Here is a 27,845-nt window from a genome sequence, read left to right as displayed (position 1 = left end):
CGGCCTTGAACTCACAGAGATCCAGAGGGATTTCTGTCTCTGGAATGCTAGGATTAAAGGCGTGTGCTAACATTTTCTAGCCTAAGTATCTTGTGGCTTTTCTGTTCTCTGACCCCAGATAAGTTTATTAAGGTACACAATGTTTTGGGGAACACAATACCACCACACCTCACCATCATGAGATGTCATTTATTTTATTGATCTTAGACATTCTGATGGAATCTCAAAGTAGTTTGATTTGCATTTCTCTGATGGCTGAAGATGTTGAACATTTCTTTAAGTGTTCTCAGCCATTTGAGTTTCCTTTCTTAAGAATTCTCTGTTTAGATCTGTAACCCAATTTAAATTGGTTTTCTTTTTGTTTGTTTGTTGATATCCAGAGTTCAGGGTTTTTTTTAAAGTTCTTTATGTATTTTAAATGATTAGCCCTCTGTCACATCTTTTTCCAGTCTGCAGGCTGCTGCTTTGTCCAAATAATAGTGTCCTTTGCCAGGCAGAAGCTTTTCAGTTTCATGAGGTTCCATTTATTAATTGTTGATCTTAGTACCTGTACTAATGATGTTCTGCTCAGAAAGTCTTTTCCTATGCCATTGAGTTGAAGTCTATTCCCTGTTTACAACTCTAGTTGGCAATGTGAACCTGGGAGAGTGGGGGCCTAAAATGGGGTAGAGTAAAGTCCCATGCAATAGCTAAGTTTATTCAGAGCATCAGGCAATTTATACTCTGAGGGTTAAGAAGTGCCACCTGAGGAAAGTGTACAATCATAAGGGCAAGCTACACTTGGCAACAACATGTTTTTCTATAGAAGCACATGAATGCCAGCAGCTGAAGTAAACTCACGCCTGTCTGCTATACCTGGGAGAAGCACAAAAACACATTCCAAGAACAAGTCTGTGGTTTGAAAAACTGAGGTCACGAGACTCTTGTTTGCTTGGAGTTTCCTCACAAGCACTCAGAAATCTCCTCACACAACTCCATTCATGGATTGTGTTGTGACAATTCCCCACTTTCTCTTCGACTAGGTTCAGTGTATCTGGTTTTTATGTTGAGGTCTTTGATCCATTAGGAATTGAGTTTTGTGCAGGATGATATGCATAGATCTATTTGCATTCTACATGCAGCCATCCAGTTTGACCAGCTCCATTTGTTGAGGATGCTGGTTTTTTCCTAGCGTGTATTCCTGACTTCTTTATTAAAAAAAAAAATCATGTGTCCAGAGGTATGTGGATTTATGTCTGTGTCTTTAATGTAATTTTGTTTACCAACATATTTTTGTGCCATATGGCTTTTATTGCTATTGTTCTGTAGTACAACTTGAATTGAGGATGGTGATACCTACAGCAATCCTGTTATTATTAAATGTTTCCATACGAAACTGAAAATCATCCTTTCAAGGTCTATGAAGCATTGTGTTGTGATTTTGATGGGGATTGCATTGGATCTGTAGATTGCTTTTGGTAAGATTGCTATTTTTACTGTGTTAATTCCTACCGATCCATGAGCACGAGAGACCTTTCTATCTTCTGATATCTTATCCAATTTCTTTCTTCAAAGACTTGAAGTTCTTGCCATACAGGTCTTTCACTTGCTTGGTTAGAGTTACACAAGATATTTTATAATATTTAAGAGTACTGTAAAGGGTGTTGATTCTCTGATTTCTTTCTCAGCCCATTTATCATTTGTATATCGAAGGGCTACTGGGTTGTTTGTTTGTTTGTTTGTTTTGAGACAGGGTTTCTCTGTGTAGTTTTGCGCCTTTCCTGAAACTCACTCTATAGCCCAGGCTGGCCTCGAACTCACAGAGATCCGCCTGCCTCTGCCTCCCAAGTGCTGGGATTAAAGGTGTGCGCCACCACCGCCCGGCTGTTTGTTTGTTTTAAGTTAATCTTGTATCCAGCCACTTGTCTAAAGGTGTTTATCAGCTGAAAGAGTTTCCTGGTAGAGTTTTTGGGGTCACTTATGTATACTATCATATCATCTGCGAATAATGATACTTTGATTTCTTCCTTTTCAGTTTGTATCCCCTTTATTTCCCTTAGTTGTCTTATTGCTCTAGCTAGAACTTCAAGTACTATATTGAATAGGTATGGAGAGACTGGAAATCTTGTCTTGTTCCTGATTTTAGTGGAATTGCTTTGAGTTTCTCTCCATTTAATTTGATGTTGGAAATTGACTTGCTATGTATCACTTTTATTATGTTTAGGTATGTCCCTTGAATCCCTGATGTCTCCTAGACTTTTCTCATGTTAGATTTTCAAAGGCCTTTCCTGCATCTGATGAGATGACCATGTGGTTTTTGTGTTTCAAATCTGTTTATACGATGGATTACATTTATCGATTTTTATATGTTGAACCATCCCTGCCTCTCTAGGATAGTGTCTACTTGATCTTGGCTGATGATCTTTTTGATGTGTTCTGGGATTCAGTTTGCAAGTATCTTATTGAGATTTTTTTTGCATCCATGTTCATAAGGGAAAGTGGTCTGTAATTTTATTTCTTTGTTAGGTCTTTATGTGTTTTATGTATCAGTGAAACAATGGCCTCAAAATGAATTGGGTAATGTTCCTTCTGTTTCTATTTTGTGGAATAAATTGAAGAGTTTTAGCATTAACTCTTCTTTAAAAGTCTGATAGAATTCTGCACTAAAACTGGTAGGTTTCCATATTTTTTGAAAGTCTTTAGTTCACCTGTATCTCCAGTTTCCCTTTTCTACCCTGGCATCCCTACCTTATTTTAGTCTTTCCTGTTTCATAATTCCCATTTAACTCTATATCATCCATGCAAAAAATTCTCAGAGCTTGGCTTTTTCTACTACAAAGTATTGATATACTTCATTTTCTTTGTGAGTGCTTATGACATGCCACAAACCCAAGCAGCTTTCTCTCTTTGCCCCTAGACTTGTAAATTGAATGCCTCTGTTGGGTCTGGAGAGATGGCTCGCTTGCAGTTAAGAGCACCTGCTGCTCTTCCAGAGGACTGGGTTTGGTTCCTAGCACGTTCATAAGTGTGTGTGTGACTCCAGCTCTTGGGGGACGGGGGATCTCACACCCTCTTCTGGCCTATCTGCATATACACATAATACACACATATATACATATACACATAAACTTTTAATTTTTAAAAAAATTTCAAAACAGGTTTCTGTAGTTGATCATACTTTCTTCCACCATACTTTACCGTGATTGAGCCTCACATCCTGTCCTTCCTGTTTGAAGCTGTTCATCTTCCTGGTTTGTTTTTATTCTCTTGGTTTTATTAAAAGACCTGTTCAGACTTATCCTTTGTGACGCTCATTGAAATTTCTTGAAATGGTCAGATTGTGTGTTCTCTTTATAATAATCAAAGGCAGGGGAGCAGTTTGAAAACAATTTCATGGTGTTTATTCAAAAATTAATTGTATGTGTAAGATACATACAGAAGAATCATTTTAAAGTGTTGTAAAGAAAACTTCAATTTCCCACACACCACGTTATACATGTGTGTATATAAACTTTTATATAAAAATATGAAAATAGCTCCTTTCAGGTCAAAATGGCAGGGAATGAGATTTTTTTTCCTGCATACTGAATGCATTTCTTGACCAAATTGAATATTGCCAGCAAGCAGTGTTTCATCCCTGATTGCTTAAGGGAAAGGCCATTGCTTTGCCTAGGTCAGTTTCACTAAGAGAAATTGCCCTTTTCCCTACTTCACATAGCTTAAACAAATTATCTAAGGGAACCGCAAAGCTTAACTGATTTAATGAATTTTAATAAGAGACACATGAATCCATCAAAACAAGAAGAAAGTGAACTGGTTTTAGTGGGAATTCGCTCATTGCCTGCTGTCTTACATTTACCAGATGCACGGTTTGTTGTTGTTGTTGTTGTTGTTGTTGGGAGATTTGGGGGGGGGCATTGTTTGTTTTTTGTTTTGGTTTTGGTTTTTTAATGGAAAGCTTAGTTCTGTTTGCCAGGCTGAGAGAAAATGAAAAGTAAGGTTATTTTATTAGTGGTATTTTTCCCTCCCGAATTAGTCTTAATTGGAAATTCTAAAAGTGTCAGGTGCTGCTGCCACCACTTTGGGAATCCTTTTAGAAATAGTTTAATCGGAGGGAGAAGCGTTAAGGCTTCCTGAGATGCTTTCAGAACTGGGCCTGGAGTGGCTGGCCTTTGGAATGAGGACACAAGAGTAACAGCGCCTGGTCCAGCCCTTGCCTAGCAAGCAGGATGCCCTGGGTTCATCCCCAGCACCAAATAAGCCAGGCTTGATGTTGCAGGCCTGAATCCCAGCTCTCAGAAGGCACAGAGGAAAAAAGTTTAAGACCAAACTGGGATATATGAGTTCCTGTCTCAAAAAAGAAAGAAACAGCAGGGTTGGTGTCCTGGAGTACTGCTTCACCTGCCTGGGCATCTTCTTGGCCATCGTCCTGTTTCCTTTTGGGTCATCTGCTGCTTTGCATTGAGGAAGCGAAGATGCCCCAACTGTGGAGCAGTCTTTACTTAAAGGGAACAACACACCCAGTTTTCCTACATTCAGCTATCTTTTCTAATGTGAATGTTGTGTACAATAGTTTTATTTGATTAAGCTTCAGGACTGTTTTGTAGAGTGTGGTGGCATAGACTTGGCATACACGGGCTGACTCGCAGGTGAAGGCAGTGAACTGCTCCCGAGGTTAAGAGAACTCAAGAAAGTACTGCTTCTAGTTTTTGCAGTCTTCAATTTGAGATGGTGAGAAATACTGTTTTAAATAAATGAGATTCATACCATTGTGTAAAAAAAAAAAAAGAAACAAACATATATATTACTATATACTGTATATACTCTGTTTCCTTATATATTTCACTATATTGCATGTTATATACTATGTAAATATACCATAAATACAGTGAAAATGTCCATGTGGGGATCCATGTGTGGCCCCAGGAAGGTATCACAGGGACTTTGGGAAAAACTCCTTTCTCACTTCCTTCTTGCTCTCATACAGATGATGTGTGCATACTTTCACTCTCCTTTTGCATTCTCCCTTTTAAGAATTACATATTTAAATGTGATAAAATACATATAACACAAAATTTGCCGATTTAATCAAAGCATATCGGTGACCCTTGACTGAGAATGGGTTCATGTCCTGGGAAAGCCGTTGTCCTGGTGAAACTAAATATACGAGCAAAGAGAAGACAGTAGCTAGAAACACAGAGGGTTCTGTCCTCTCTAGCATATGCAGCTGGCTACGAACTGTGGCTGGATCCCACCACACAGCACCACGAGACAGAATCTTACCTCACTGCTGCCTAGAAAAAAGATCAAAATCCAAAGTATACTGTGTACCACATGTGTATTGTTTTCACACCTTCAAGAAGATAAAAATCATGTAAGTTGAGGCACTGTCCAGTCACAGACTGCTTCTAAGTGTCCACATGAGTAGTATTAAATATGTTCACGCGGTCATGTCTTCATTTTAGAGCAAATAGATCCACGGCTTTCAGTGATACCATGAATGAAAATCTGCTAGGAAATGGGCCTTCACTTCAAAATGGCTTCTGCCCCCTTTCCTCTGCTTAAAGTAGAAATCAGAAAGTGTTCCCCAGCTTTTCCATCATGCTTGGTAACTGCAGAATCCTCTTTAAGATACATAAAATAAAAACTTTTACAATTTAAATCATATGTCTAGCAGGTTTTCCTGCTAAATACATCTCCTCATGTTTTGCAATTGGCATTCAGTATATTAGCTGAAAACCGGAAGAGCATTTCAAGATTTAGCTCTACTGGGAGAAGTTTCGGGAAATCTCAAAAAGCTATTCTGGCATTGTTCCACATTGATATGGTGGTTAGTCAATGTGGATGTTCACTGTGTTCTGGCCTTTACTCAAAAGGGTGATTGTAAGACTGTTCATCATCCTGTTACCCTGTGAAAGAACCGTAAATTATCACAGAAACACAAACCATCGTGGTTGAAGCACTCAGGATTCATGAAGCTGGCTAACACGGTGATCACCTCCCAGCACTATGAAAGGTGCCCAATAGGGATGAAGCTTCCAGGTTAGTATGAGTCTGGTTTCTCCATGTTTTATGACTCAAGTACATGGTGTCTTCAGCAAGAGGGTTTTAGCACCAAGTTCTGCTGAGTAACCAAGAGTGTTAGCAATAGCCTATAATGTTTGGGGTCTATAGGACCCCACTTGACAACAACTCCCAAAGAGACAAAACACTCAATGTCAGGAACTTGTTATTTGTTATCCTCTAGTAACTAGTAAGAGCACTGTTGATCCATTACAGGGTAATTCCAGTTAAGCTCGTGTGTGTGTGTGTGTGTGTGTGTGTGTGTGTGTGTGTACATGTTTTAGGAAGCTTCTCCAGCAGTAGATTTCTATATGAATTTTTTATTGTTTGCTTATCCCTCCAGCATATTCCCTCCTGCACCCAGCCTCCCATCTTCCTCCCTATTTAACCCTTCTTCCCTTGACATTACTGCATGCTATCTCCTCTCCCTTGAAATCCACCCCCTATAGCCTCTTACTAATTCCTGGACCTCTACGGATATTCCAAATGGAATACACACACCTCAAGATTCAGATACCATCCACAAATCATAGAAAACATAAAACATTTCTTTTTCTGGGTCTAGATTACCTCACTCAGAATGACTGCTTCATCCACCTGAAATTTTTGTAATTTTGTTTTTCTTAACACTTGACAGCATTCCATTGTATAAAGGTACCACATGTCTTCATTATCAGCTCAGCAGTTGATAGACATCTAAGCTGTTTCTATTTCATAGCTGTTGTAAAAAGAGCATCTGTGATCGTGAATAGGCAGGTGTATGCCCAAGAATGATATAGCTGTGTGGCAGGCTTGTAATACATCTGTTTCTAGTTTGTGAGACATTGCTTTCCCTACTGGCTGCACCAGTTTGCACTCCCATCAGTACTGAATAAGTGTTCCTCATTCCCTACACCATACCACTACACCAGCAGTGACATTTGTTTTGGTATTTATTTATTTTGGATCTTAGTCATTCTGAGTGAAGTAAGTTGAAATCTCAAAGTAATTTAACTTTGCATTTCTCTAATAGCTATGGATGTTAAATATTTTAAATGCTTTTCAGTCACATGTATTTCTCCTCTTGAGAATTACCTATTTAGTTCCATGCCCCAATTTTTAACTGAGCTGATGTTTAGTTTTTTGGTTCCTTGTACAGTCTAGATACTAACTCTTAGGCTGCCTCTGCACTGATGACAGTGATTTTTCCTTACAGAAGCTTCTGAGTTTTATGAGGTCCCATTTGTCAGTGGTTGACCTTAATGCCTGCACTATTGGGATCCTGTACAGAAAGTCCTTTCCTGCTCACAATGAGTTCAAGATAGACCCCACTTTCTCATTGATCAGATTTAGATGTTAAGGTCCTTGATCCATTTAGAGTTGTGTTTTATACAGCATGAATGATAAGGATCAGGTTTGGTTCTTCACATAGCCATCCAGTGTGACCAGCACCATTGGTTGAAGATGCTGCTATTTTTTTTTTTTTTACTCCAATGTATATGGTTAGCCTCTTTGTCAAAAATCAGGGGGCTGTAAATGTGGGACTTACATGTGGGTCCTCGATTCTGTTTTATTAATTAATGTGTCTGTTTTTATGGCAGTACCATGCTGTTTTTATTACTATAGATCTGTAGTGTAACTTAAAATCTGGGACGGTGATGCCTCTAGCTGTTCTTCTATTGTTCAGAATTGTTTAGGCTGCCCTGTGCCTTTTGTGTTTCCATATGAAATTTAAAATATTTTCTCATTTTGTAAGACAAATTGCAGTGGAATTTACTGAGGATTGTGTGAGATCTGTACGTGCTTTCTGTAGGACGGCCATTCACAGTGCTAACACTGCCAATCCATGGACATGGAGATCTTTCACCATCGGCATCTTCTTCAATTTCTTCCTTCTGTGTCATAACGTACTTTCATTGTACAAGTCTCGGGTTAGATAACTTTTAGGCTGCTGTGAATGGAAGTGTTTCCTTGATTTCTTTCTCTGTGTGCTTCTTTCGTTTGGAGTATCAAGTTTCAGAAGGCTGTTCTGAAGGGAGCCACTCTGAGTATTCTGCTTAGGAAGAGCACTGTGCGAAAAGCACCACAATGTAGAACTGGTCCAGGGTAACATCCACACTGGCCACAGGGCTCTGCATCTCTGGAGTCCAGCCCTTGGTCAAGCATCCCACAGAAACCAAGATCTATATGGCAAATGCAAAGACATTCCAGACTTGAAAGAAATAGTAAATGTTTTCTGCTTTGTCCCACTGAAATGAGCGGATATGACATACACTAAATGCTAGTTACCTTCTAAATAGTTGCTAAGACATATATAAATTCTTTCCTGCTTGGGGTTGGCAGATTTAGTAAATAATAATACCCAATTCATAGTTAAATTCAAGTTCAGATAAACAAAAACATTATGTTCCATGAAATATGTCTCATGTTATATGTGAGACATATTGTGCTGCAAAATTGTTTACCTGGAATTTAAATTTAGCTAGGCATATTATCTCTTATCTAGCGGCTATAAGCCTTAGTGTGTTTAAAGCTGTGGTTAGTCGACATATATAAATTCAACGTAAACTGCAGTATGAAGTCAGTGTTGCCCTCTCTACTCAGCTTGCCATTTTCAATGAACAAAATTTCTTATTTAAGCAATTTTTGCTGTATTTTTCTCTGCCCATCTTACTGTGCTTCTAGGCAGAGTTTTAGTTTTACATGTTTCCAAAATGACAGGTGTCTGGTGTACTTTATATGAGAATGTGTCTAAATTTTCCTAGCAGGTTAATCTAAACTTTCTCATCTGTAACTACTCATGTTTTATTTAATTCAGAATGCTGCTCTGAAGCCTTCTGCTTCTGTGGTCTCAAAACTCAAGAAATGTGTTTGAATTTGCATACATACAGAATTGTATGCTGCTAAACATGAAAGACAGTAAATGACCGACGTGGGTGTTACGAGACAAATAATTAAACAAAACTTCAATCCCTCAGGAGCATTCCAACCTGCATGTGCCATAGCAGTAGCAACTACAAGCCAGAAACTAAAACATAAAAAAGCCCACTTCCAATGGCCTCGGTTTCATAATGAACATGACCGTAGCTCTTAAAGGCTTGAGAAAAGGAGTTTATATCTCTCCTTGTTCCCCTGGGGCTGAGCAGTTACAAGCCCACAAAGCAATTGTCTCACCAAACCTAGTAAAGTGCACAGGACCGGGCTCCAGGCGACATGCCTGTGTCTCAAGAAACCAGGGGAAGAGGTGAACTGCAAGAACAAAACACAGCAAGCAATTTTTAAACAAACATGTCAGCAGAAATTGTTGCATATAGTCACTATACATATATGTGTGGAGGTGTGTGCATGTGGAGGTACATAAGGCTTCCCAGTTGTTGGAAGTCTGTGATATTCTCTTACCAGAAAACAAAATCAGAAATAAACCTCAGTATAATAACTTGAATGTCTCATAAAAGACTTAAAAGGTTTTATTTGTTTCTTTGTGATGTTTTTCTTTAAATGTTCTTTGGAATAGACAGGGTTTCCTAGGGAGACCATTCTCTCAAGAAATTATAGTTATGCCACATTTATAATATATGATATTTTGACCCATTCTATTATAGTATTTGTATAGTTCTATCAATGAAGTTGAGCAGAAGATTGGAGGTTAATCATGCAGAATGCATGATTCTCTAACCTAATCAGGACTAAACTGAGTATATCTGAGATAAATGTTTTCAGTCAGATTGATTTAGATGTTTGTAACATGATTAATAATTTGCCAAAGAAATGTAAGAAAGTGTTCATTATTTGCTTCTAAAGAATATATTCTGACACTTCCTCTTACCTATCTCCAAATTTCACATTGGTAATAATTAGAGAGGGCAGGCTTGGCTACTCAGTGTTTCTCAGCAGTAGCCATATTCAGAAACTGCTGTAGTAAGAACAGTGAAGAAGTTGTGGGCCCTGCTCCTGGCGTGGAGTACACCTGAGCAAAAGCTTTGTAAGAAGATAAGATGTGGTGCTGTGGGAACTTTGTCATGGGTCTCCTTGTCCATGCACCTCATAGGCCACTCTAGTTCTGGCATCATAACTACTGCTGAGGGGTCAGGTGATCATATCCCTTCTACAGGAGAAAGAAGAGTTTGTAAAATAATGCTACATGTGGAAACAATGGCTCCATAACAGAGAACACTTTCAGCACTTCTGCATCAACGTCAGAGAAACTTCCAGTACCTGGCAAATAACTCAGCATGCTGATGCCAGACTTCATGGAAAGAGTGAAGGAAATCTGAATGCTTGGACATTGTAAAAATGTGTAAACAATATCTTTTCTCAAAAAAAGAAAAACTCTCATTGGCAATTCCTCAAAAGATAAAATAAATGGCAAGTGGTTTACTTTTCCCCCACTTTTAAACTCACGGTTATATTGTTGTCTTCAGCATTTTATAGAACAGTCAAGGAAAGAAATGTGTATAGTCTTTCAGTTTTATCCTTGATTCTTTTTTAAAAAAATTATAAGTCCTTATAACCAAACTACACATTGATTAAAATTTATTTCATGACATAAAAAAGAGTTAGGCACAGAGTACATGGGATGACATTGATTCTACCAGCATGATGGGTACATCTGAGCGCTGGCTCAACTGTCCCAGAGAAGGCTGTAAAACATGCTGGACTGCATGGTCCCCTCTCTTCCTTGAGGAAGGGATACATATATTACAGTGTATTACAGTGTGCCACTGAGGGATAATTAGTATTTTTGACATGCCTGAGCTAGATTGCTTAAGTACCTAGATAATTCTGTTTCCAAATGTCTGTAGATTTTTCCTGTAAATGGGTCATGGTTGTCATCTCTTACCATTTTGGCAGTCTTGGTTTTAAAGATGATAAACATGGCAGGAGGAATAGTCTCAATGTTTCATTTTTATTGGACATTGTATTAGACATCACCTAATATTAATATAAGCAAAAAATTGTTGGAAGGGGAAAAGATATGATATGAGAAGAAAGTAATTTTTTGTGTATGGCAGATTAGGTTTTGGATTGTTAGGGACAGTATACGTCAGTTCCAGTACCGTTATGTTGAAGCATCTTTCCCCTTTCTTTTCAAAAACAAACACTGCCTTGCTGTTACGTGGCATGTGCTAGCATTGGGGCGCAAGGATAATATAAACCTTCAATAGAGAGCTATCAGTGGGGGAACATTAACATGCAAGATTTAATAAGATCTGAGGCTTAGTAGAGATGTATTCATTATTTTTGAACATAGGAATAACAAAGATTTGCTATTTTCAAAGTACATTAAATGGGGCCATAAACTCAGAATTATTTCTTATATTAAGCCATGAAATTTACCTCTAAAAGTCTAACTTTTTACTTCTCTACTCTCTCAATCTCTCCTGCTCATGGTGGGTGACAAGAACTCCTAAGGATGGCTCAGGGTTGGGCTTCCTAAAGCAGATGTCTGCCATTATCATTCAATCTTTTGCATCTCAGAATTCTCAGCTGCCAAATGAAGAAAAGTGTTCTTAGATCCGTGGGTATAATTCCCAAGAGATTCCCTGAGCTCCTTGAAGAGGGCTGCACAGTGCTTGCTTCAGAGCTGTTTTGAGTGCTCTCAACTCATCTGAAGTGAAATACAATCATCGTAGCATCGTGCAATCTGTGCGTGGCAGTGGGATATGTTTTCCAAGTTCAAATGTTGTTTTCTTTATTCTAGGTTTCTTTTCTCCATGGAAAACTCCAAAGCCTGTAAGTTGGAATTCCTATACATTTTTCTTTATTTTCCATTTACTGTGTAAGCCCATTAAGTAAACAGGGAATTGAGTGGCCTTCAATGCTCTCCCACCCCTGAGATTCCGGGGTATCAGAAGAACAGAGCCTCTGTGTCTTTCTGTCCTTTCTTGCCCTCAAATACAAGGGTAAGTTATCTTATTTCCTATAATTATGTTCATTTTTAAATGTTTTGTGTACTAAAATTACTTTCTTACAGTTGATTTTTTAAAACATTTCATTAGCTATGATAGTAAGGATATTTATAAACAAAATATTAAATATGACCTGTTTTCACTCTCATGTGTTAACAACTTGGTAACAGATTTTAGTGTACATTCTACATAGTGAATGCAGGTTACATATGAACAGTGAGGTATGCTGAACCACAAGAGTGCTGACAGTATATTGTACAATAAACCTTACAGTTAGTGCTGAGAACCATTTGTACCCAGTGGAAAATGCACGTTTGTGGTCACATTCCAGCCTTTTGTCTTCTATTGTTCCCCAATACAAGAATGACTCATCTTACAGTTCTGTAATTATCCCCATTTAAAAAAATATATTTACAAAATGGACATCAACATTATTTAGGATGATGTGACAAAACACTTTAAAATCTTTTGTTTTTCCTATCACAAATACTATATGGTCATGTAGTCACATTAAGTTTTCAAAACTAATACATACTATAGGGCTAGAGGGCTTATCCTGCAAATTAAATATGGCCTGCAAGGAATGTATTTCCATTTGTATTTACATTCTAATGACTATAGAAATAAGTATATGTGTGCATATGTATACATATAGCCTAGCTCTATATAGATAATTATACATAATAAATACCTTGAGTATATACTATATGTATCACTCTATGTAATATACATTGTAAACATGACAATCACTCAGAGTTGTGTTTCTAATATTCTTCAGGTACTAGCAAGCTTTGCCATCACCTAACCTCTCTGGTCCTGCTTCTCTTTTAAAGATGCTGAAACGTTATGCCAACATAGGGAATTAGTGACGTTCACTCTGATTTTACAAAGCCAGGCTAGCGCAGTGGGCTTAGCAGTTAGGTAGTCTTCACTTGCCCTAAGGCCGAAACTATAACTTGTGTCAGTCACCCTTCTAGCACTGTCACAAAATGCTTGAGATGGTAACTAGCTCTAAAGAGGAAAGGCTTATTTGGACTCTGTTTGGAAGGTTCCTGTCTATGATTGACTGGTCCTGATACTCAAAGCACGCACAGCAAGCAGCACCTCGTGGCAAGAAAGCTCCTTTCATCCCAAGCCAGGGACAAAGGAGAAGAGGAAAGGGCTAGAGGCTCACAGTCCTCTTAACACACTCCAGCGTGCTCCATCTCCCAAGGTCCCACTACTTCCAGGCATGCTGTTCCAGGGCCAAGTCTTTAATACATGGACATTCAACACTCAAGCTATACCAGTATTAACGGCCTGAGTCTCCCAAGCTGGGGTGGTTTTCTGGATCTCCTTTTACTGTGACTTAGACTATGCTACCCTAATAGAAAATCTAAATCCTACAGCTGGACAGGTACAGTGGCAAAAGAGGACACTCACAAAGTAGATCCTCATTTAGACTCTGTTCATCTGCTCTACAGAATACATCAAAGAGGGAACGCAGGCTTCTTTGAACTTAGTAAATCACTTAGTGATGTATGCAATTTTGAAAGATGTATTTTTAAATGCATGAAATGAAGTATGGCTTATCTTGCCCAGCTTCTAAATAGTTTCATCCTTTCATCCCCAACTCAAATCTGGGACCTGTGGTTATACACATCTTTATCTGATTTAACCAGGAACCTTGCAGCCTCATCATGGTGCAACAATTATGCAATCTAGTGATTTCCTTATATGTACCACAGTCACACAAATTATGTCATTTGGCATAATTACAGCATTTGCCATCATTATAGTAATTACACCCATAGTCAATAATTCCCAAAAAGGCTTTCTAGAACTCAGCGTACAATTAATCCTGAACCTGTGCATCTTTATGAGAACTAAGGCCTGGACTTCCAGATTGCAGGCTGAGTAAATATATAAAGGCCTTTGATTTAATGCTTTCTATATATCCATGTGAAATTCCTTGGACCAAGAGCCATAAGAGTATTGTGTAAGGCCCAATAAGCATAGTGTCTGGGTTCAAGTGCTTCTGTTTTTCCTTATATGACCTTAAAGTAGCTGCTTAAGACCGCTGCATCTCAAAGACTATATTTGTAAAATGGAAGTAATGGTAATGCCCTCTTATCTGTCACTGTGGGGATTCTAAGTTAATCCATGTAAAGTGCTTACAATGGTGCTTCAACGTGGTGAGCTAAAAAATAAAATGTCTATCATTGTAGAAAGCAGATGCCAGTGCACAAATCCTTTGCAAGTAAATCACTCCCCAAAATGAATACAATGTGCTAAGTGGTTCATTGAAACAAATACAGTGTACCCACAGTGTCTTCTAAGTAAGACTGATGACACACTTAGAGTGAGGAGACATCCTAAATGAGACCTGGCCTCCTGCTTGGTCTCCACCAAGTGGCCCTCAGGGACTTTACCCAATAAGTAAGATGCTACTCATAATAGTTCTCATTGTCTTTGCATGGCAGGATCTAAGTGTATGTTTCAAGCACAGGATCAAACCTAATGCCTTCATTGCCCAGCCCCACCTAAAATAGTACAGGAGTAGGTTAGACTTGTTAGATTGTGTTTATTCTGCTCTCAAAAGGAAGAAAACAAATTCTAGAAATAGTATTTTGTTGGGGGAAAGCCTGTCTCATTCCTGTGTACACCCAAGAATCAGAAACTGGGGGTGAAGCACATGAGCTTCTCTGTTTTAAGGTTTGATGTCTGGGTGTAGACTATGTTTTCTCTATCCACTCATAGTTTGGAGCCTGGGATTTCATAGTGGCAGGTATTCATTCACCATTCATTAGTTCAAAGATGGCAAAGTTTCTCCCACACATTAAAATAAAAAAAAAAAAAACCTTCATTTCCATTGTTACTCTAGGGAGATGTTTACAAATATCAACCTAGTTATCGTCACTGTTGAGACAAAACAAAAGAATCCCAATAAGCCTAGTTGAGAGATGAAATTGTCTGGTGAGTATGATGAGTTATAAATGACCCAAGACCAGGAAGACAGTAGGTACAACAAGCAAGACCCATGGCCCTGGGCAATGGGACAGGATCTGAATTCAAGGTGTTCATGGAATCTGGAAAGCAAGATCTCTCAGAAAATAAGGTGGAGTCCACAGAACCAACCTTCCAGCCTCAGTACAGGGGGTTCTAAGCCAGGGTAAAATTTGACTCAATAGCATCCTGGGTTGGAGATCCCAGGTAAGCCTATTTTGAGGGGGCAGGCTAAGAGCAGCAAAGGGGAGAGGACTAGAGGTTTCCTTTCCGGCAGACAGGGACTTCCTACTCTGGGGTTTTTAAAGCACCCCTGACAAGGTGACTCAAGATTTGACAAATGTCCTTACAAGAAGTTATGGATGCTTTACTACACATCAGCTGGGCTCATGACTAATTTCCCAATCACTGTGCTATAGAAATTGTAAAATTAGTCAATCTGCCATAGAAACTTGCCCCTAAAAATGCCCAAAAGCATTATTTGTTCTGTACCTTTATGACTTTTTTTTAGAAATACCAATATTTCACCTGAGGCATAGTTCCTTCAGTGGTTTTACATGAGTAATATGCACACCAGCAAAACACATGTGGATATCAGAAAATCCACAATGGAAAATGGAAAAAAAAATGTACATTTCCTGAAGCCCCATGTTGGCAAGTAGGATGTTAACCTCTCAGACAACATTTCTAACATATGTACTTTTTAGCGTTTCACATCTTAAGTGTAGAATCAGAACTAAGAAAGTCACACTAGAATGTGTCCATGTGGCACCTAAAGCAGTTAGACTAATCATTTTAAAAATATATGCTTTTAGACATACTTGTGACCTAGTACATCATAGCAAAGTCACCATTATGGATGAAAAGAAAAATTCCCAGCAGAGCTGGGAATATGAATGTCTCTATTAAGCTTGAAATGTATATTAAAGGGCTTTTACTAAGTAGAAGTAAAAGCCCCAATGAGATAAAATTAACTCCAGTTTTTATGATACTTACAGAATTTGTCCCCAAAGTGTTATGGTTTAAACAAATAGCCTTGTTAGAATTATAAGTTGGTTCTGACCAAGATCTGTTGTTGGACCTCAGGCAAGCCAATTATCCTCTCTGTGCTTCTAGAGATTATATTTAATGTGAAGCAGCTGAACTCATCCTTGCTTGCTATACAAGCCATCTAAATGAATCTTGGGCCGGATCCCATACAGAAACAATTTAAATCCAGTCGTACTGAATTAAGAGTCAGTAACCTACTTATTTCCAAGTTTGCTATGTTTAGTTTCAACATGAACCCCTGACACAGTTCCAAGTGAGGGGGATGGGCCAGAGGGATCAATGCTGTTACCCATGGCATGTCTAGGAAGTACAGGGATATGTGGTCACTCACATCCCTTCCAGCCTTAAGAGTATTGATGACTGATAGACAAAAATGGCATTTGGAATCTGACTAAAATATATCCAGTGTAAGAACACGAGCAAGGAAATAAAGTATAAAATAGATAGCTTTATATCCATATCAGTTTTTAGGCATCCATATTTTAATTGTGAGTTCATTAATTCACTAAGAATGCTTTCTGAGTACCTACTACACATGGGACAGGTCCTTACAGCTGGGAGTGGTAAGTGATACTGGGAGCAGGGAGCAAAGCTGAGTAGGATCACCCAAATGGTTGGGCCAGCTCTTCCAGGAAAGGAAATGAGGGAGGGGATGTGGGTAGAAGGAAAAATAGAGGGGGGCTGCAAAGCTTCAGAGGCTGGAAAGAGTGTCGGGGAGCCAGGGAAGGAAGTGAGTAAAGAAAGCAGAACCAACATCCCAATGGGAATTTGACCTTGATCCTGAGAACTATACTTTGACCCTGCCCAGAACTGCAGGCAAGAGGCTGTTATCATCACACTTTATACAAACTGCATGCTTATTAAAAGTATAGTGACGGGAGTTGAATTAGAAAGAAGGGCTACTAGTTGGATAAGGATGAAGCTAGCAGTGACAACAGACCTCTTGCTAAATGGCTGGTATTAGTTCTAGCTGCATGTATGTCCCCATGTAATGGTGGAGACCAGCGATCATGTATGGCCAATTAGGAAGCACTTAACAATAGTGCTAGCAGAGATATTGTAGGGGAGACCTTACCACACCCACAGTGAATGACATTTCCTAGAAGAATGTAGTCCATTGATCCCAGATGGTCCTGTTTGTACAAACTGTAAAGGATATGATGGAATGTTCAGCTGTAAAAGGGGTTTAGGATGTGCACAGGTGTTAAATGACATGTATAGTCTGCTTCGTTTTCTGTTTTAGAGACGTGGTATAATAAATTGGGACCATCTTCAGAAAAGAATAAATATTACCCTCTTCCTGAACATACACACATAAGTGATCCTGTGATGCATGCTATATTTTATAAGGAAAAACATCAGCGAAATGAAGAGTTTGCCAAAGATTCCTAGCTACTATGTGGCAAGGTTCTATAGCTTGCTTTCAAACTCCAGGAACTACTTGACTTATAGCAGCAGTCTATGCTACATTCTTACACAGAAATAGAGGTTATTTTCCTCTAAGGCATATGTACCAAACTCTTCTTGGGGACAAAAGTTCACAAGCAAGAAAGTCTTTTGCAAAGGTAAGAAGGGAACTAGCCAGGCTGAATCCATCATCAGTCATGTTCTCTGTCCTCCTTTTCTTTTAGATGATGGACCGGTGGGAGAACCAAGGCAGTCCTCAAACAAGTTTATCTGCTCCGGCCGTACCACAGAACCTGCCCTTCCCACCTGCCCTTCACAGGAGCTCCTTTCCTGACTCAACAGAGGCCTTTGACCCACGGAAGCCTGACCCATATGAGCTCTATGAGAAATCGAGAGCCATTTATGAAAGTAGGCGTAAGTGAAAGCCATGTAAAGCAAGGGTACCTTGATAGTGGTCAACACCAGCCTAGGGTAGACATGGGGGCTGAATAATCTGGCATGATTTTACCTTCTGAGGCTCAAAGGTATCTCCAAAGTAAGACAGATAGTCTACGATTTTCCTTAAAGCCTGGCTTTCTTTTGTATAATTGCATTTTAATTGGCAATGCTTTTATTTTTATGGAGTACAATGTAATATTGCCATACATGTATACATTATAGAATGATCTAATCAGGATAATTAGCATATCAAAGAAAGGGTAACTATAATAAGAACATTATATATATATACATATATATATATATTATGGTTAGCTATAGTCACATTGACGTGTGACAGAATTTAGTGCCCTCCTATCTAGCCAATCTTTATACACGTTGTCTTAAAGAACCTGTTGTTTCTAAAAGTATCTTTGGGGTTTAAATTGCATTTCCTACTTTTGCCCCTAAGCTCCCAAAGAAATGAGGATGGAGTAGGGTTGCTAGTTTGGTTCAAGTCACCAAATAAAATAAAGCAATATTTGGAACCTCTAATCCATTCAACCTGACCTTGAATCTAAAGCTTATATCTTGTTGTCTTAGAGCTTTGAAGGCTGTCATTGGAGAAGTCTAAGCCTTGAGTAAAATAAAATTTAAGGCAAGTTTTTCCCACTCAGAGTCATGAGTCAATTTGTCCCCAAAGCAGGGAGAAGCAGGTACCAATCATTCTGCCTGAATCTTCTGCTGCCATTTAATGTACCCAGGTGCATTTGAGCCTTGCCTTAAAGCCTGTCTATGTGCCTGCCTCCCTTTTGTAAGACCTTTGGAATTATTTGAGCTTTTAATATCAAATATACATTTGTTATGTCCCTTCCTGATATTGTACAGGTCACCTCCTCCATGGAAACTCAATGACAGGGGAGTATAAAACACAACACTGAATACTAAGAATCTGAGAAATGATAGAGAAATCAAGTTTAGTTTAAAAGGCTTTGGTCCCTGGTGCTTCCCTTCACAGTCTGCTGGTTTCCTTTGCTTCAACTCCCCCCTGCTCATATATCGTTTCCAACTTCATCATCTGAAGCATGAATAGGAAGTTTTAAATTGTGTGTGGCCTCAGAGGATCTTGAATCTGCTTAGTCCTTTGATGAGTTCAGGGGCTGAGAATTATCACCCAGCTGGTAAAGGGAAAAGCAAACATAATACCTTTTTTCCCCATCCTCTGTAACATTTTGTAGAAGTAATTTTGGTGGATAAAATAGTTAGGACAGCAGGCCACTGAGAAATCATTTTCATCAAAATGAGCCTGCACATGCACCCACTTTTCAATAATAAGTTACATCCAAGTTACTACATTTTGCTCTCCCCTCTTTGGGTAAATAACTTTAGAGAGTTGGTTGTATACTTGGAGCATCTACTACAATAAAATCAGAGCAAAGTGGGCAGTTATAGCTGAATAATGAAGGGCGTAAATTTGGGGTACTGGTTTTCATTAAAGTGAAGAAAAAAACCCACAAAGATATCAGCCCAGCCCTTACTACATGTATGCTTCAATAGCCGAGTGTTTATTGAACACCCACTTTGCTCTCACACTGTGGCAAGACATCAGAAAAGAACAGTATACCCTGCTCTCACAGATTTCATGGGGAAAGGAACAAACGTGTAACTAGGGGATGGATACGCAGGACTAAAGTATCATCCCCATGTCCAGGGCTTCCTTTAGGTTTGGGATGTATTCAGGGACTGTGATGAGCTGCCTCCTCCTGGTTTTGTTAGTCCTTGGCTTCTAGTGCAGCTTCCAGAACGATGCAAAACGGGCTGATTTGCGACAGAGGGCATCTTTGAATTGGTTCTACATCTTCTGTCTAAAACAGCCATGCCCTCAGATTCTTAACAGGACTTGTACATGACCCCCATCTGACTCTGAAGGAATAAGGATTTCTGTGTCTAGCACCAGCAGCACCATTTCTGTTCATTGCCTTTTTCCCCCTCGCCTGTAGCTTACCAGCCCGAGCAAAGCAGCTACCTTAGCCTCCTCTGCTGCTGCAGCAGCAACAACAAATTTCTCTATTCCTCCCCCAGAGCCTGTCCCCACACCACTGCAGAGTGCATACTCCTGTGTGTGTGTCCATCAGCACTCTAATATTTCAAGGTCACACCTCCCAGGAAGCTGAAAGAGGGCAAGCTCATTTCCTTTCCTATGCTTCCCTTCTACTGTGTTATTTCATAAACTCAATGGGGTGGGAATGAAACGCAGAAAACACGTGAAGGTAAGAAAAACTCTGTCCCTGAAGGGGGAAAAGCCAGATGAGCATGGGCTTGCAATGCGGTTCCCCCACTGTGGGCTTCTCACTCTGCAGCTCCTTCTTCCTCTCCGCCAGACTCTTAAAACAAACAAACAGCCTTCGGCCCTCTCTACACTGCTCATTTCCAAGTATAGAAACATTTTATTCTCTCACATTTTTAGAGTGATACCTTTTTTTTTTTTTAGACAGTCTCACAAATTTGCCCAAGCTGGCTTTAAACTGGCTACTTCCCACCTCAGCCCCCCAAATAGCTACAGCAATACTATGTAAAACTTAACTAATGATTGGAAACCCCAGCCTAACCCTTGCCTTCAAACAAGACTTTGAACACAATGACCAGGAAGTATCTGAAACCCAAAAGAAAGGCCATATTCACAGTTTTGACCATAAACAGTTCTGTGCACATCCCTTTGAATCGTGTGCACCAGCTTTAGATTTAGAGCTTGCTGATACTTCTGCCTGTAAGATTCTCCCGGGGAGAAGACAGCATTGGTGAGAGTAGGAAAGTATGAATAGAATCTACTCTGATCTGGGAGTCCTTTGAGGTTTCCCTGGCTTGCTACGAATCCTGGTACCCTCCCCACTTCCAACTCTGCCAGAAACCACCAAGATTTTTGTATTCACACTCGAACTGGGTTGCAGTTAAAATAGAAAGATGCTCCTCCACTTACACACAGGCTCTACGGAACTATAGAATGTTTGTTCTGTCAAAATTGTAAGGAACTATTTGGATTCAAGTCACCATTCCCCCTGTAGATGATGGAAATTTATCAAATGATGTAAAAGCTGCCATGCCTCATTTGGCTCCTAATTAGATTAAGCTGACAGTTTAATGTACGTGCACAGGACATCTTAATAAAGATGTGTTCCCTGGGAAAATGTGATTTTTAAACAAAGGAAGACAACCGTAGGCTAGTAGAGCCCCATGAAACAGATCACAGCAGGTGCATACTCCTGAGGGGAAGCCAGGACCACCTCCGATCTTCATGAGATGGTCTGAGATGGGGTGACAGCAGAAAGGGGGCAGAGAAGAGAAGATCCCCCCCCCCAGCAGGTAGGTGGTGCCTTCGATTCCAGAGCACTAGGTATGGTGCCCAGAGGTGGCTCCCAAGGCGCCACATCGATCAACAGAAATATATGGAACATTTTCTGTGTGTCTAAAACTCTGGCAGACGCTCAAGAGAGAAAATTTACAAGAAATAATCTCTACTTATTAGAAAATTACAGTGAAAACATAGAGAAACAATTTCTGGATGAGACTTTCTTACAGAACACAGTACTAACACCAGGGTGTCCTTGCTCCAACCCAGTATTTCTGATATGATGGGAATGGTTTTTGATGAGAACATCTGGGGCAACTACACCTGAGTTTCCTGGGATGTCCTTGTCTTGATATGCCTGTTATGATTATTAATAGCCTCCCTGTCACTCTCTAGACCATCCTCTTTTTTTGTGATGAATTACATAATTTCCTTTTATTAAACAGTCTATTCAAGAAATAGCCAGTGTGGCTAAGAAAAGTGTATATCTAATGTTCATACTGTGGATAAAAAGTTTTAACATCCACTAAAAAATGTTTTGTTTTCTTTTCAATTAGTCAAGAAATTTATTTGACTAATCAAGTTTTTGCCTCTGCAAATTTTATCTCTAACTAACCTTAGGATGACTTTAGCAGCAGCTTATTTTTATAGTCAAATTTCCAGTGAATTTCCCCCAACAACTTGAAATTGTGGATATGTTCAGATCTAGCATATGGCAAACTTAAATAGAGGAAAACCAGGTTAGGAAGTTCCTCACAGTTCAGTATCAGGCCATGCCATTCACATTCTTATCACACAGGCTAACTCAAGTTTAACATTACAACAATCACCCCACTGAAATGGACATAATCTTGCCTGTCTCTGGTCGCTAGAAGAGAGTGTATCTGATAATGACAAACAGATGCCCATCACATCTCTTTCTGTGAGTAGGCAAGACACTATGGAGTGCTTCCCGAAGAGAGCGAGTGCAGCTCACTTTGGGATCTTACAACAGAAGCTCAGGCCATTCTATGATGATTAAGGAAGGAAAATCTTGGCTTATTACTTCATTTTTTCTAAATCCAGACTTATTCTAAAGGTTAACTTTTCCAACATCAAGTCCTAGGGGCATTTTCTGAGTATGCTCCACAATGCAGCTGAAGGAGAAGAGTGGAAAGAAAATCCCTCGCTCTCTGATGCTCTCCCCTCACGGCCCGCCCCTTGCTTTGAAGCTGAAGTGAATTACCACTGAAGTTACTCAAACCTTTTCTCTCTTCACATTGAAACTTGGTTATTATAAATAATAATTTAAGAGGTTCAACATGTTCACACTTCTTCACAGTAATATATCACTCAAGAGTATGATCATAAACATGTCAAGGGCCTGTCTGATGTACCTGAAGGGATAGCCTTTGTAAAACAGAAATTCCTCTTGACTTTCTCCACTAACAGCTCACACCATTCACTTTTCTTTCCAGAGATTAGAAACCATAATAAGTCACGAGGGTCTCAGCAAAGGTAACAATCAAAAGTCCTGATGGTCAAAGAGCCTAACGGAGATGCAAGGTGTTTTTCAGCACTACACCCTACACCTGGAATAAAATTATAATGTATAACAGATTGAAGGTAGACAAGCGTGGTTTTCACACTACGGCTTCTATCCTTCCTTCTTGTTGTTCATTATTGAACTCTTCCATTATTCAGGGCGATGCACACACGGTTCATATTGCTCACAGGCCCAATGTTGGCCTTCTGGCTGCTCCTTCCTTGTTATTAGGGAATGAAGGTTGGTGTTTGCAGTGCCTCCCATCCTAATCACAGAGCTATTTGGAAAGATGGAGTAGAAAATGACATCATCCACCAGAGCACACACACACACACACACACACACACACACACACACACATACACACCACGAGAGTCAGGAAAGTGACGTTGGGATGCCCACATCACACAAGGAAGTAGCTTCCTCTGTGATCAGAATGAGAGCCCAGAATGCCATGTGAGTCCTTCACTTGAGCTGGCCTGACTCCAGAACCCATGAGATTCAGTGCTTGATATTGCATACTGGAAAGGACAAATGTATGGATACCACAAATGCAGGCAGGTATGTAAGTAATCATGAAAATGCATCTTGCCATACAAAGAGAATGCTTGCAACTAAACATGGGGCTTAGCACTGGGCTGAACTGCCTGGACAGTGATGATGGTGTCCTGCAGCCTTAATTAATTTACATCTCGCCTGTGTTCTTTCCAACACAATCTTATTGTAGTGAAATATTAAAATGAGATGTAAAAAGTATTCAGACACTCTTACCTGTGACTTAACATTAGAATCATAAAAGGGAGAAAATGTATCACATTATCATTTTAATACCCCCAACTGTATTGTAAAGGTAAATTTTCTCTACTTTTTATCACTCTATCCTTGATGTGATTTATGTTTATGATTTGACCTGTGTAGCAGGGAGGGGAGGGGGACTATCTTTTAGTTGGCACTTCTAATATATCACTTTGCCTTTGTAACATTTTGAAAATGAGGTCGATACATTCATTAAAACCATTAAAACTGTGTTTGCTGTTTTTTATAGATAGACCTTGATTAGTTCAGAAATGTAATTTCAAAAGTAGTATCTTTGGGTGGCTGTCTAGAAAACTATGATAACATCTATATTTCTATCATCTTCCTTTTAAAATTGGAAATCACCATGGATATGACTAATGATATAGACAGTACAGTAAACATTATGCTATAGCACAGTTTCCCTGTGTTTTGGGAATTAGATATAATCCCATAGCTTATGAATTATTTTATTCTGTAATTTAAAAGTTGGTGCCTCTGAAATGAGATACAGGGTAGAAGAGCAGAAGACTGTGAAAACTGGACTCCAAACTCAGTCCTTACCTGATTGTTCTTTGGGGTCAGTGTCAGCAGTACAGATTCCCAGTGTAACCCAAAGTATTTTTATGAATAAATGTGAGACCATCAGGGCTTCAGTAAACAGAATTTAATTGCCAAATAGCAAGTGAGTTCTAGTGAGATTATGATAGCATAAAGTGTCAGTGTTACACTAATCGGAGTGTTTAGAAGATGGACGTCTTCCATCCCTGACATGAGTCCACCTTTCTGATTACAGAATATTTCTCAATCAAAATCCTAGACAGCCACAGTAAACATAAAGGCTCTTAAAAAGGAATGTTCCTGCTAGAAAACTAATTTGCCTTTACACCACTTCCCTGGCAGGCATGATAACTATGCCCTGTTGTGGAATATTCCTTTACACAGCATGAAGATGTGTCATGTGATTGGTTTAATAAAGAGCCAAATGGCCATTAGCTAGACAGGAGGAGGTTAGACAGGACTTCTGGGGACAGAGAGTTCTGGGAAGAAGAAAGGCAGAGCCACAAGCGAGATGCAGAGAGAGCAGGATGGACATACAGAGTAAAAATAACCAAGCAATATAAAATAATGTAGATTTAAAAATTGGGTTAATTTAAGTTATAAGAACTAGTTAGGAACCAGCCTAAGCTAAGGTTGAACTTTCATAATTAGTAAGTGTCCATGTTGTTTTTTTGTGAGTTGGCATCCCAAAGAAAGATCCACCTACAGTGTCCCAACAAACAAAACTAGCTCAGTGTGAATGACGACCTGAGCTCCAGATTGGAGCAATATAGTGTCATTGTAATGTTTTTAACTTGTTGATAAAACACCAGTATTTATAGTGCTCCATATATACTACTCTATCATAAAATGATGGTAACCTAACTTTGAGATGTTCTGTGGTACATTCTCCTCAGTCTACTAGAATATTCTTAAATTGACCACTCTAAAATAAATAATCACTTATGTGATTATATATCATAGTTACATAATCATTCATGTGACTGTAATAATAATGTTCTAACATATATTGCAACTTAAAACTGATTTACATATTAAACATAAAAAGGAGGATGCTCGCAAGAAAAACAATTATTTTATCAACAGTACACATTATACCCTAGAAGGATTTGATAACTTTTAATTTTTGATAGTATGATTAGCTATATTAAGTTTGTCATAAAGTCAGAAGTATCCTGCCACTCTCAGATGGGTCTCAACAACTCATCCTAGCATAACCCTATTTTCTTGGGTGTTTATTGGCAAGGGGTTTATATACATATGACTCTGTGTGTTTCAGATTAAACCCCATCATATGGTTTAGGAATGTGTCTATGGACAGAACTATAAAGGAAGAGGAAGAATATTTGAAGATCATAGGAAAGAAATTATACCCTTGTGAACAGGGAATGATAGCACACACGTCTAATCTCAGCAGCTGAGAGGCTGAAGCAGGAAAATCCCGAGTTTGAGGTCAACCTGAGCTGTATAGCCTTCCTCATCTGGAAGAAGGAAGGAAAGAAGGAAGTCAAAAAGGAGGTCAAAGAGAAGAAAGGAAGGACATTGTAACAACAAAGGAGTGTAGGGTAGTGGTATTTCCGCAGTAATAGTAAAGAAAGAGCACATTATTAGATAGTGAGTTTTAATTACAAGGAAGCTAAAAACAAAAAGATATTTTTGTGCGATTTTTCCTAAAAATGATCTTGAAGAGTTATCTAGGATAAAGTACAGGACAAGTGATAGGAGTCTCTTAGCATCCTGGGCTTATCTTACATCTGTACAATGAAGTATTTTCGGATCTTCACAGCCCATCTCTTCTTCTCTCTGTTGTGCAGTAGCTTAGAAAAGGAGAATAAAACTCAAGGGACAGTTTGTAATGTCATTTTCTATATTCTCAATAGTTACAGATACCATCTCTATTTCTTAAGCACATCTGTGAGGAGGTAAGGTGGACCTGCATGTGTCCATATTTACCTCTCTTAAATCTTAATCCATGAGCGCAGTTGACCTCCAAATACTTCCAATACAGAGAACCAAGGTTTCCAGGGTCCTAAAATTCGACATATGAACATTCCTACATTTAAAAGATATTTCATGTTGATATTAATGAATTTTTGTTGTTAGATACATTGTAGGCCACATCATAATTCTCATAAAGGCTCTAGAATGAACCAGTTTAATTCAACTACTTGGACAGTACTTCTGTTATCCAAATTATTAGAAATCTCAAAATATTTGGACTGGTGTTAAATCAATATGATCATAGATTGAAATTTTTACTGTTCATCTTAGTGTTTTATGAAAAAGCATCATAATACAATTTTGAAGGACTCTTGTCGCATCGATTTCAGGTTCTGAATTAACATATTTCCAAATAAATATCCTTATATGGTGAAAATAAAAACATAATAAGATTTGGAAATGGTATTTTCCATGCTGATAAAAGAATCCATATTTTTCTATTTTCACATATATGAAAATACATAAATATACATACTTACATATAGGCAGGTAAATCTATCCACCAACTTTAAAGGATTTTAGGAACAAGTGAAAAAATAAATACACATGAGCATAGGATTTGGGTTGGGAGAGTTATAGTATCAACAAAAAGAAAGTAAAGATGAATTTTAAAATGCCATCAATGAATTTCAACTTTAATTCCCCATTTTCCCATCCAGAACAAGTGCCACCCAGGACCAGTTTTCGAATGGATTCCTCTGGCAAGTATTCAGAATTCACAGTTCTGTGAATGCACGTCTTTCACTTTGTGTAACCAGTCATTTTCTTGAGTGGTATCAACTTTTCACTATGTAATATTCACTGTGATAAATAAATCACCTACATCACGTGTTCAAGACAGAGGGCGAGCCTCATCATGGTGGGTGTGGATGCTTGCAAACAAAGGCAAATATTAATGAATTCCTTCATAAAAAAGTTACTAAAAGACTACACTTAGAACCAAATGTCAAAGAAAACCATCGGACTAGATAGATCTGTGCTATCCTGTACAAATTTAGATGTATTATCAAATGTCTGTGAAATTCACACTGGATCTCAAAGACTTAGTACAAAAATAAGACTTGTTTTATGTTAAGATGGTGTCTTAGTTAGGGTTTCTTTTGCTACAATAAAACACCATGATCAAAAAACAAGTTGGGGGTGGGGGAGGGTTTATTCAGCTTATACTTTCCTATCACTGTTCATCACTGAATAAAATCAGGACAGAAACTCAAACAGGGAAGAATCCTGGAGGCAGGAGCTGATGCATAGGCCATGGAGGGGTGCTGCTTATTGACTTGCTTTTCATGGCTTGCTCAGCCCACCTTCTTATAGAATCCAGGACCAGCCCAGGAATGGCACCACCCACCATGGGCTGGGCCCTCCCCCACTGATCACTAACTGAGAAAATGCCTTACAGCTAGACATTTCCTCAACAGAGGCTCCCTCCTCTCTGATGACTCTTGCTGTGTCAGGTTGACATAAAACCAGCCAGAACAGATGGTATTTTGATAATTAAGTTAAAATATGTTATTAAAATTGATGTTATTTGTTAAACTTTTTTTTTAAAGTGGCTGCTTGGCAATATTAAATAACTCCTATAATTTACATTTTATTTAAATTGGATCCTGCTAAACCAGAAAAATTGAAATAAGAAGGTAGAACATCTCAAGAGAGGAAAGCTAAATATTTCTTAAAAAAAAAAAAATCTTATTAAAGAATTTGCTAACACAGATTGAAATCATTTTGAGCTGAATTAAATGCCTATATCAATTTGGTTTTTTAAATAATTCCAATTACAAAATGTTATATTTTGATACTATTTTGAGGTAGGGTACAATATCATAGC

The 27,845-nt window shown here is 38.8% G+C and overlaps 1 protein-coding gene across 1 annotated transcript in view; it reads left to right on the top strand.

Moving 5' to 3' along the window:
* Positions 1–27,845, top strand: part of Magi2 (membrane associated guanylate kinase, WW and PDZ domain containing 2) — a 609,708-nt gene that overhangs the window by 420,473 nt on the left and 161,390 nt on the right. The window contains exons 9-11 of the mRNA XM_059256447.1: positions 11,723–11,754; positions 17,597–17,786; positions 26,677–26,718. Of these exons, the coding sequence (XP_059112430.1) occupies positions 11,723–11,754; positions 17,597–17,786; positions 26,677–26,718 (264 nt within the window). The remainder of the gene's footprint in view (positions 1–11,722; positions 11,755–17,596; positions 17,787–26,676; positions 26,719–27,845) is intronic.

Source organism: Peromyscus eremicus, chromosome 3, assembly GCF_949786415.1.
Source record: "Peromyscus eremicus chromosome 3, PerEre_H2_v1, whole genome shotgun sequence".
NCBI classification, from domain to species: Eukaryota; Metazoa; Chordata; class Mammalia; order Rodentia; family Cricetidae; genus Peromyscus; species Peromyscus eremicus.
This window is presented reverse-complemented; position numbering and strand designations above follow the sequence as displayed.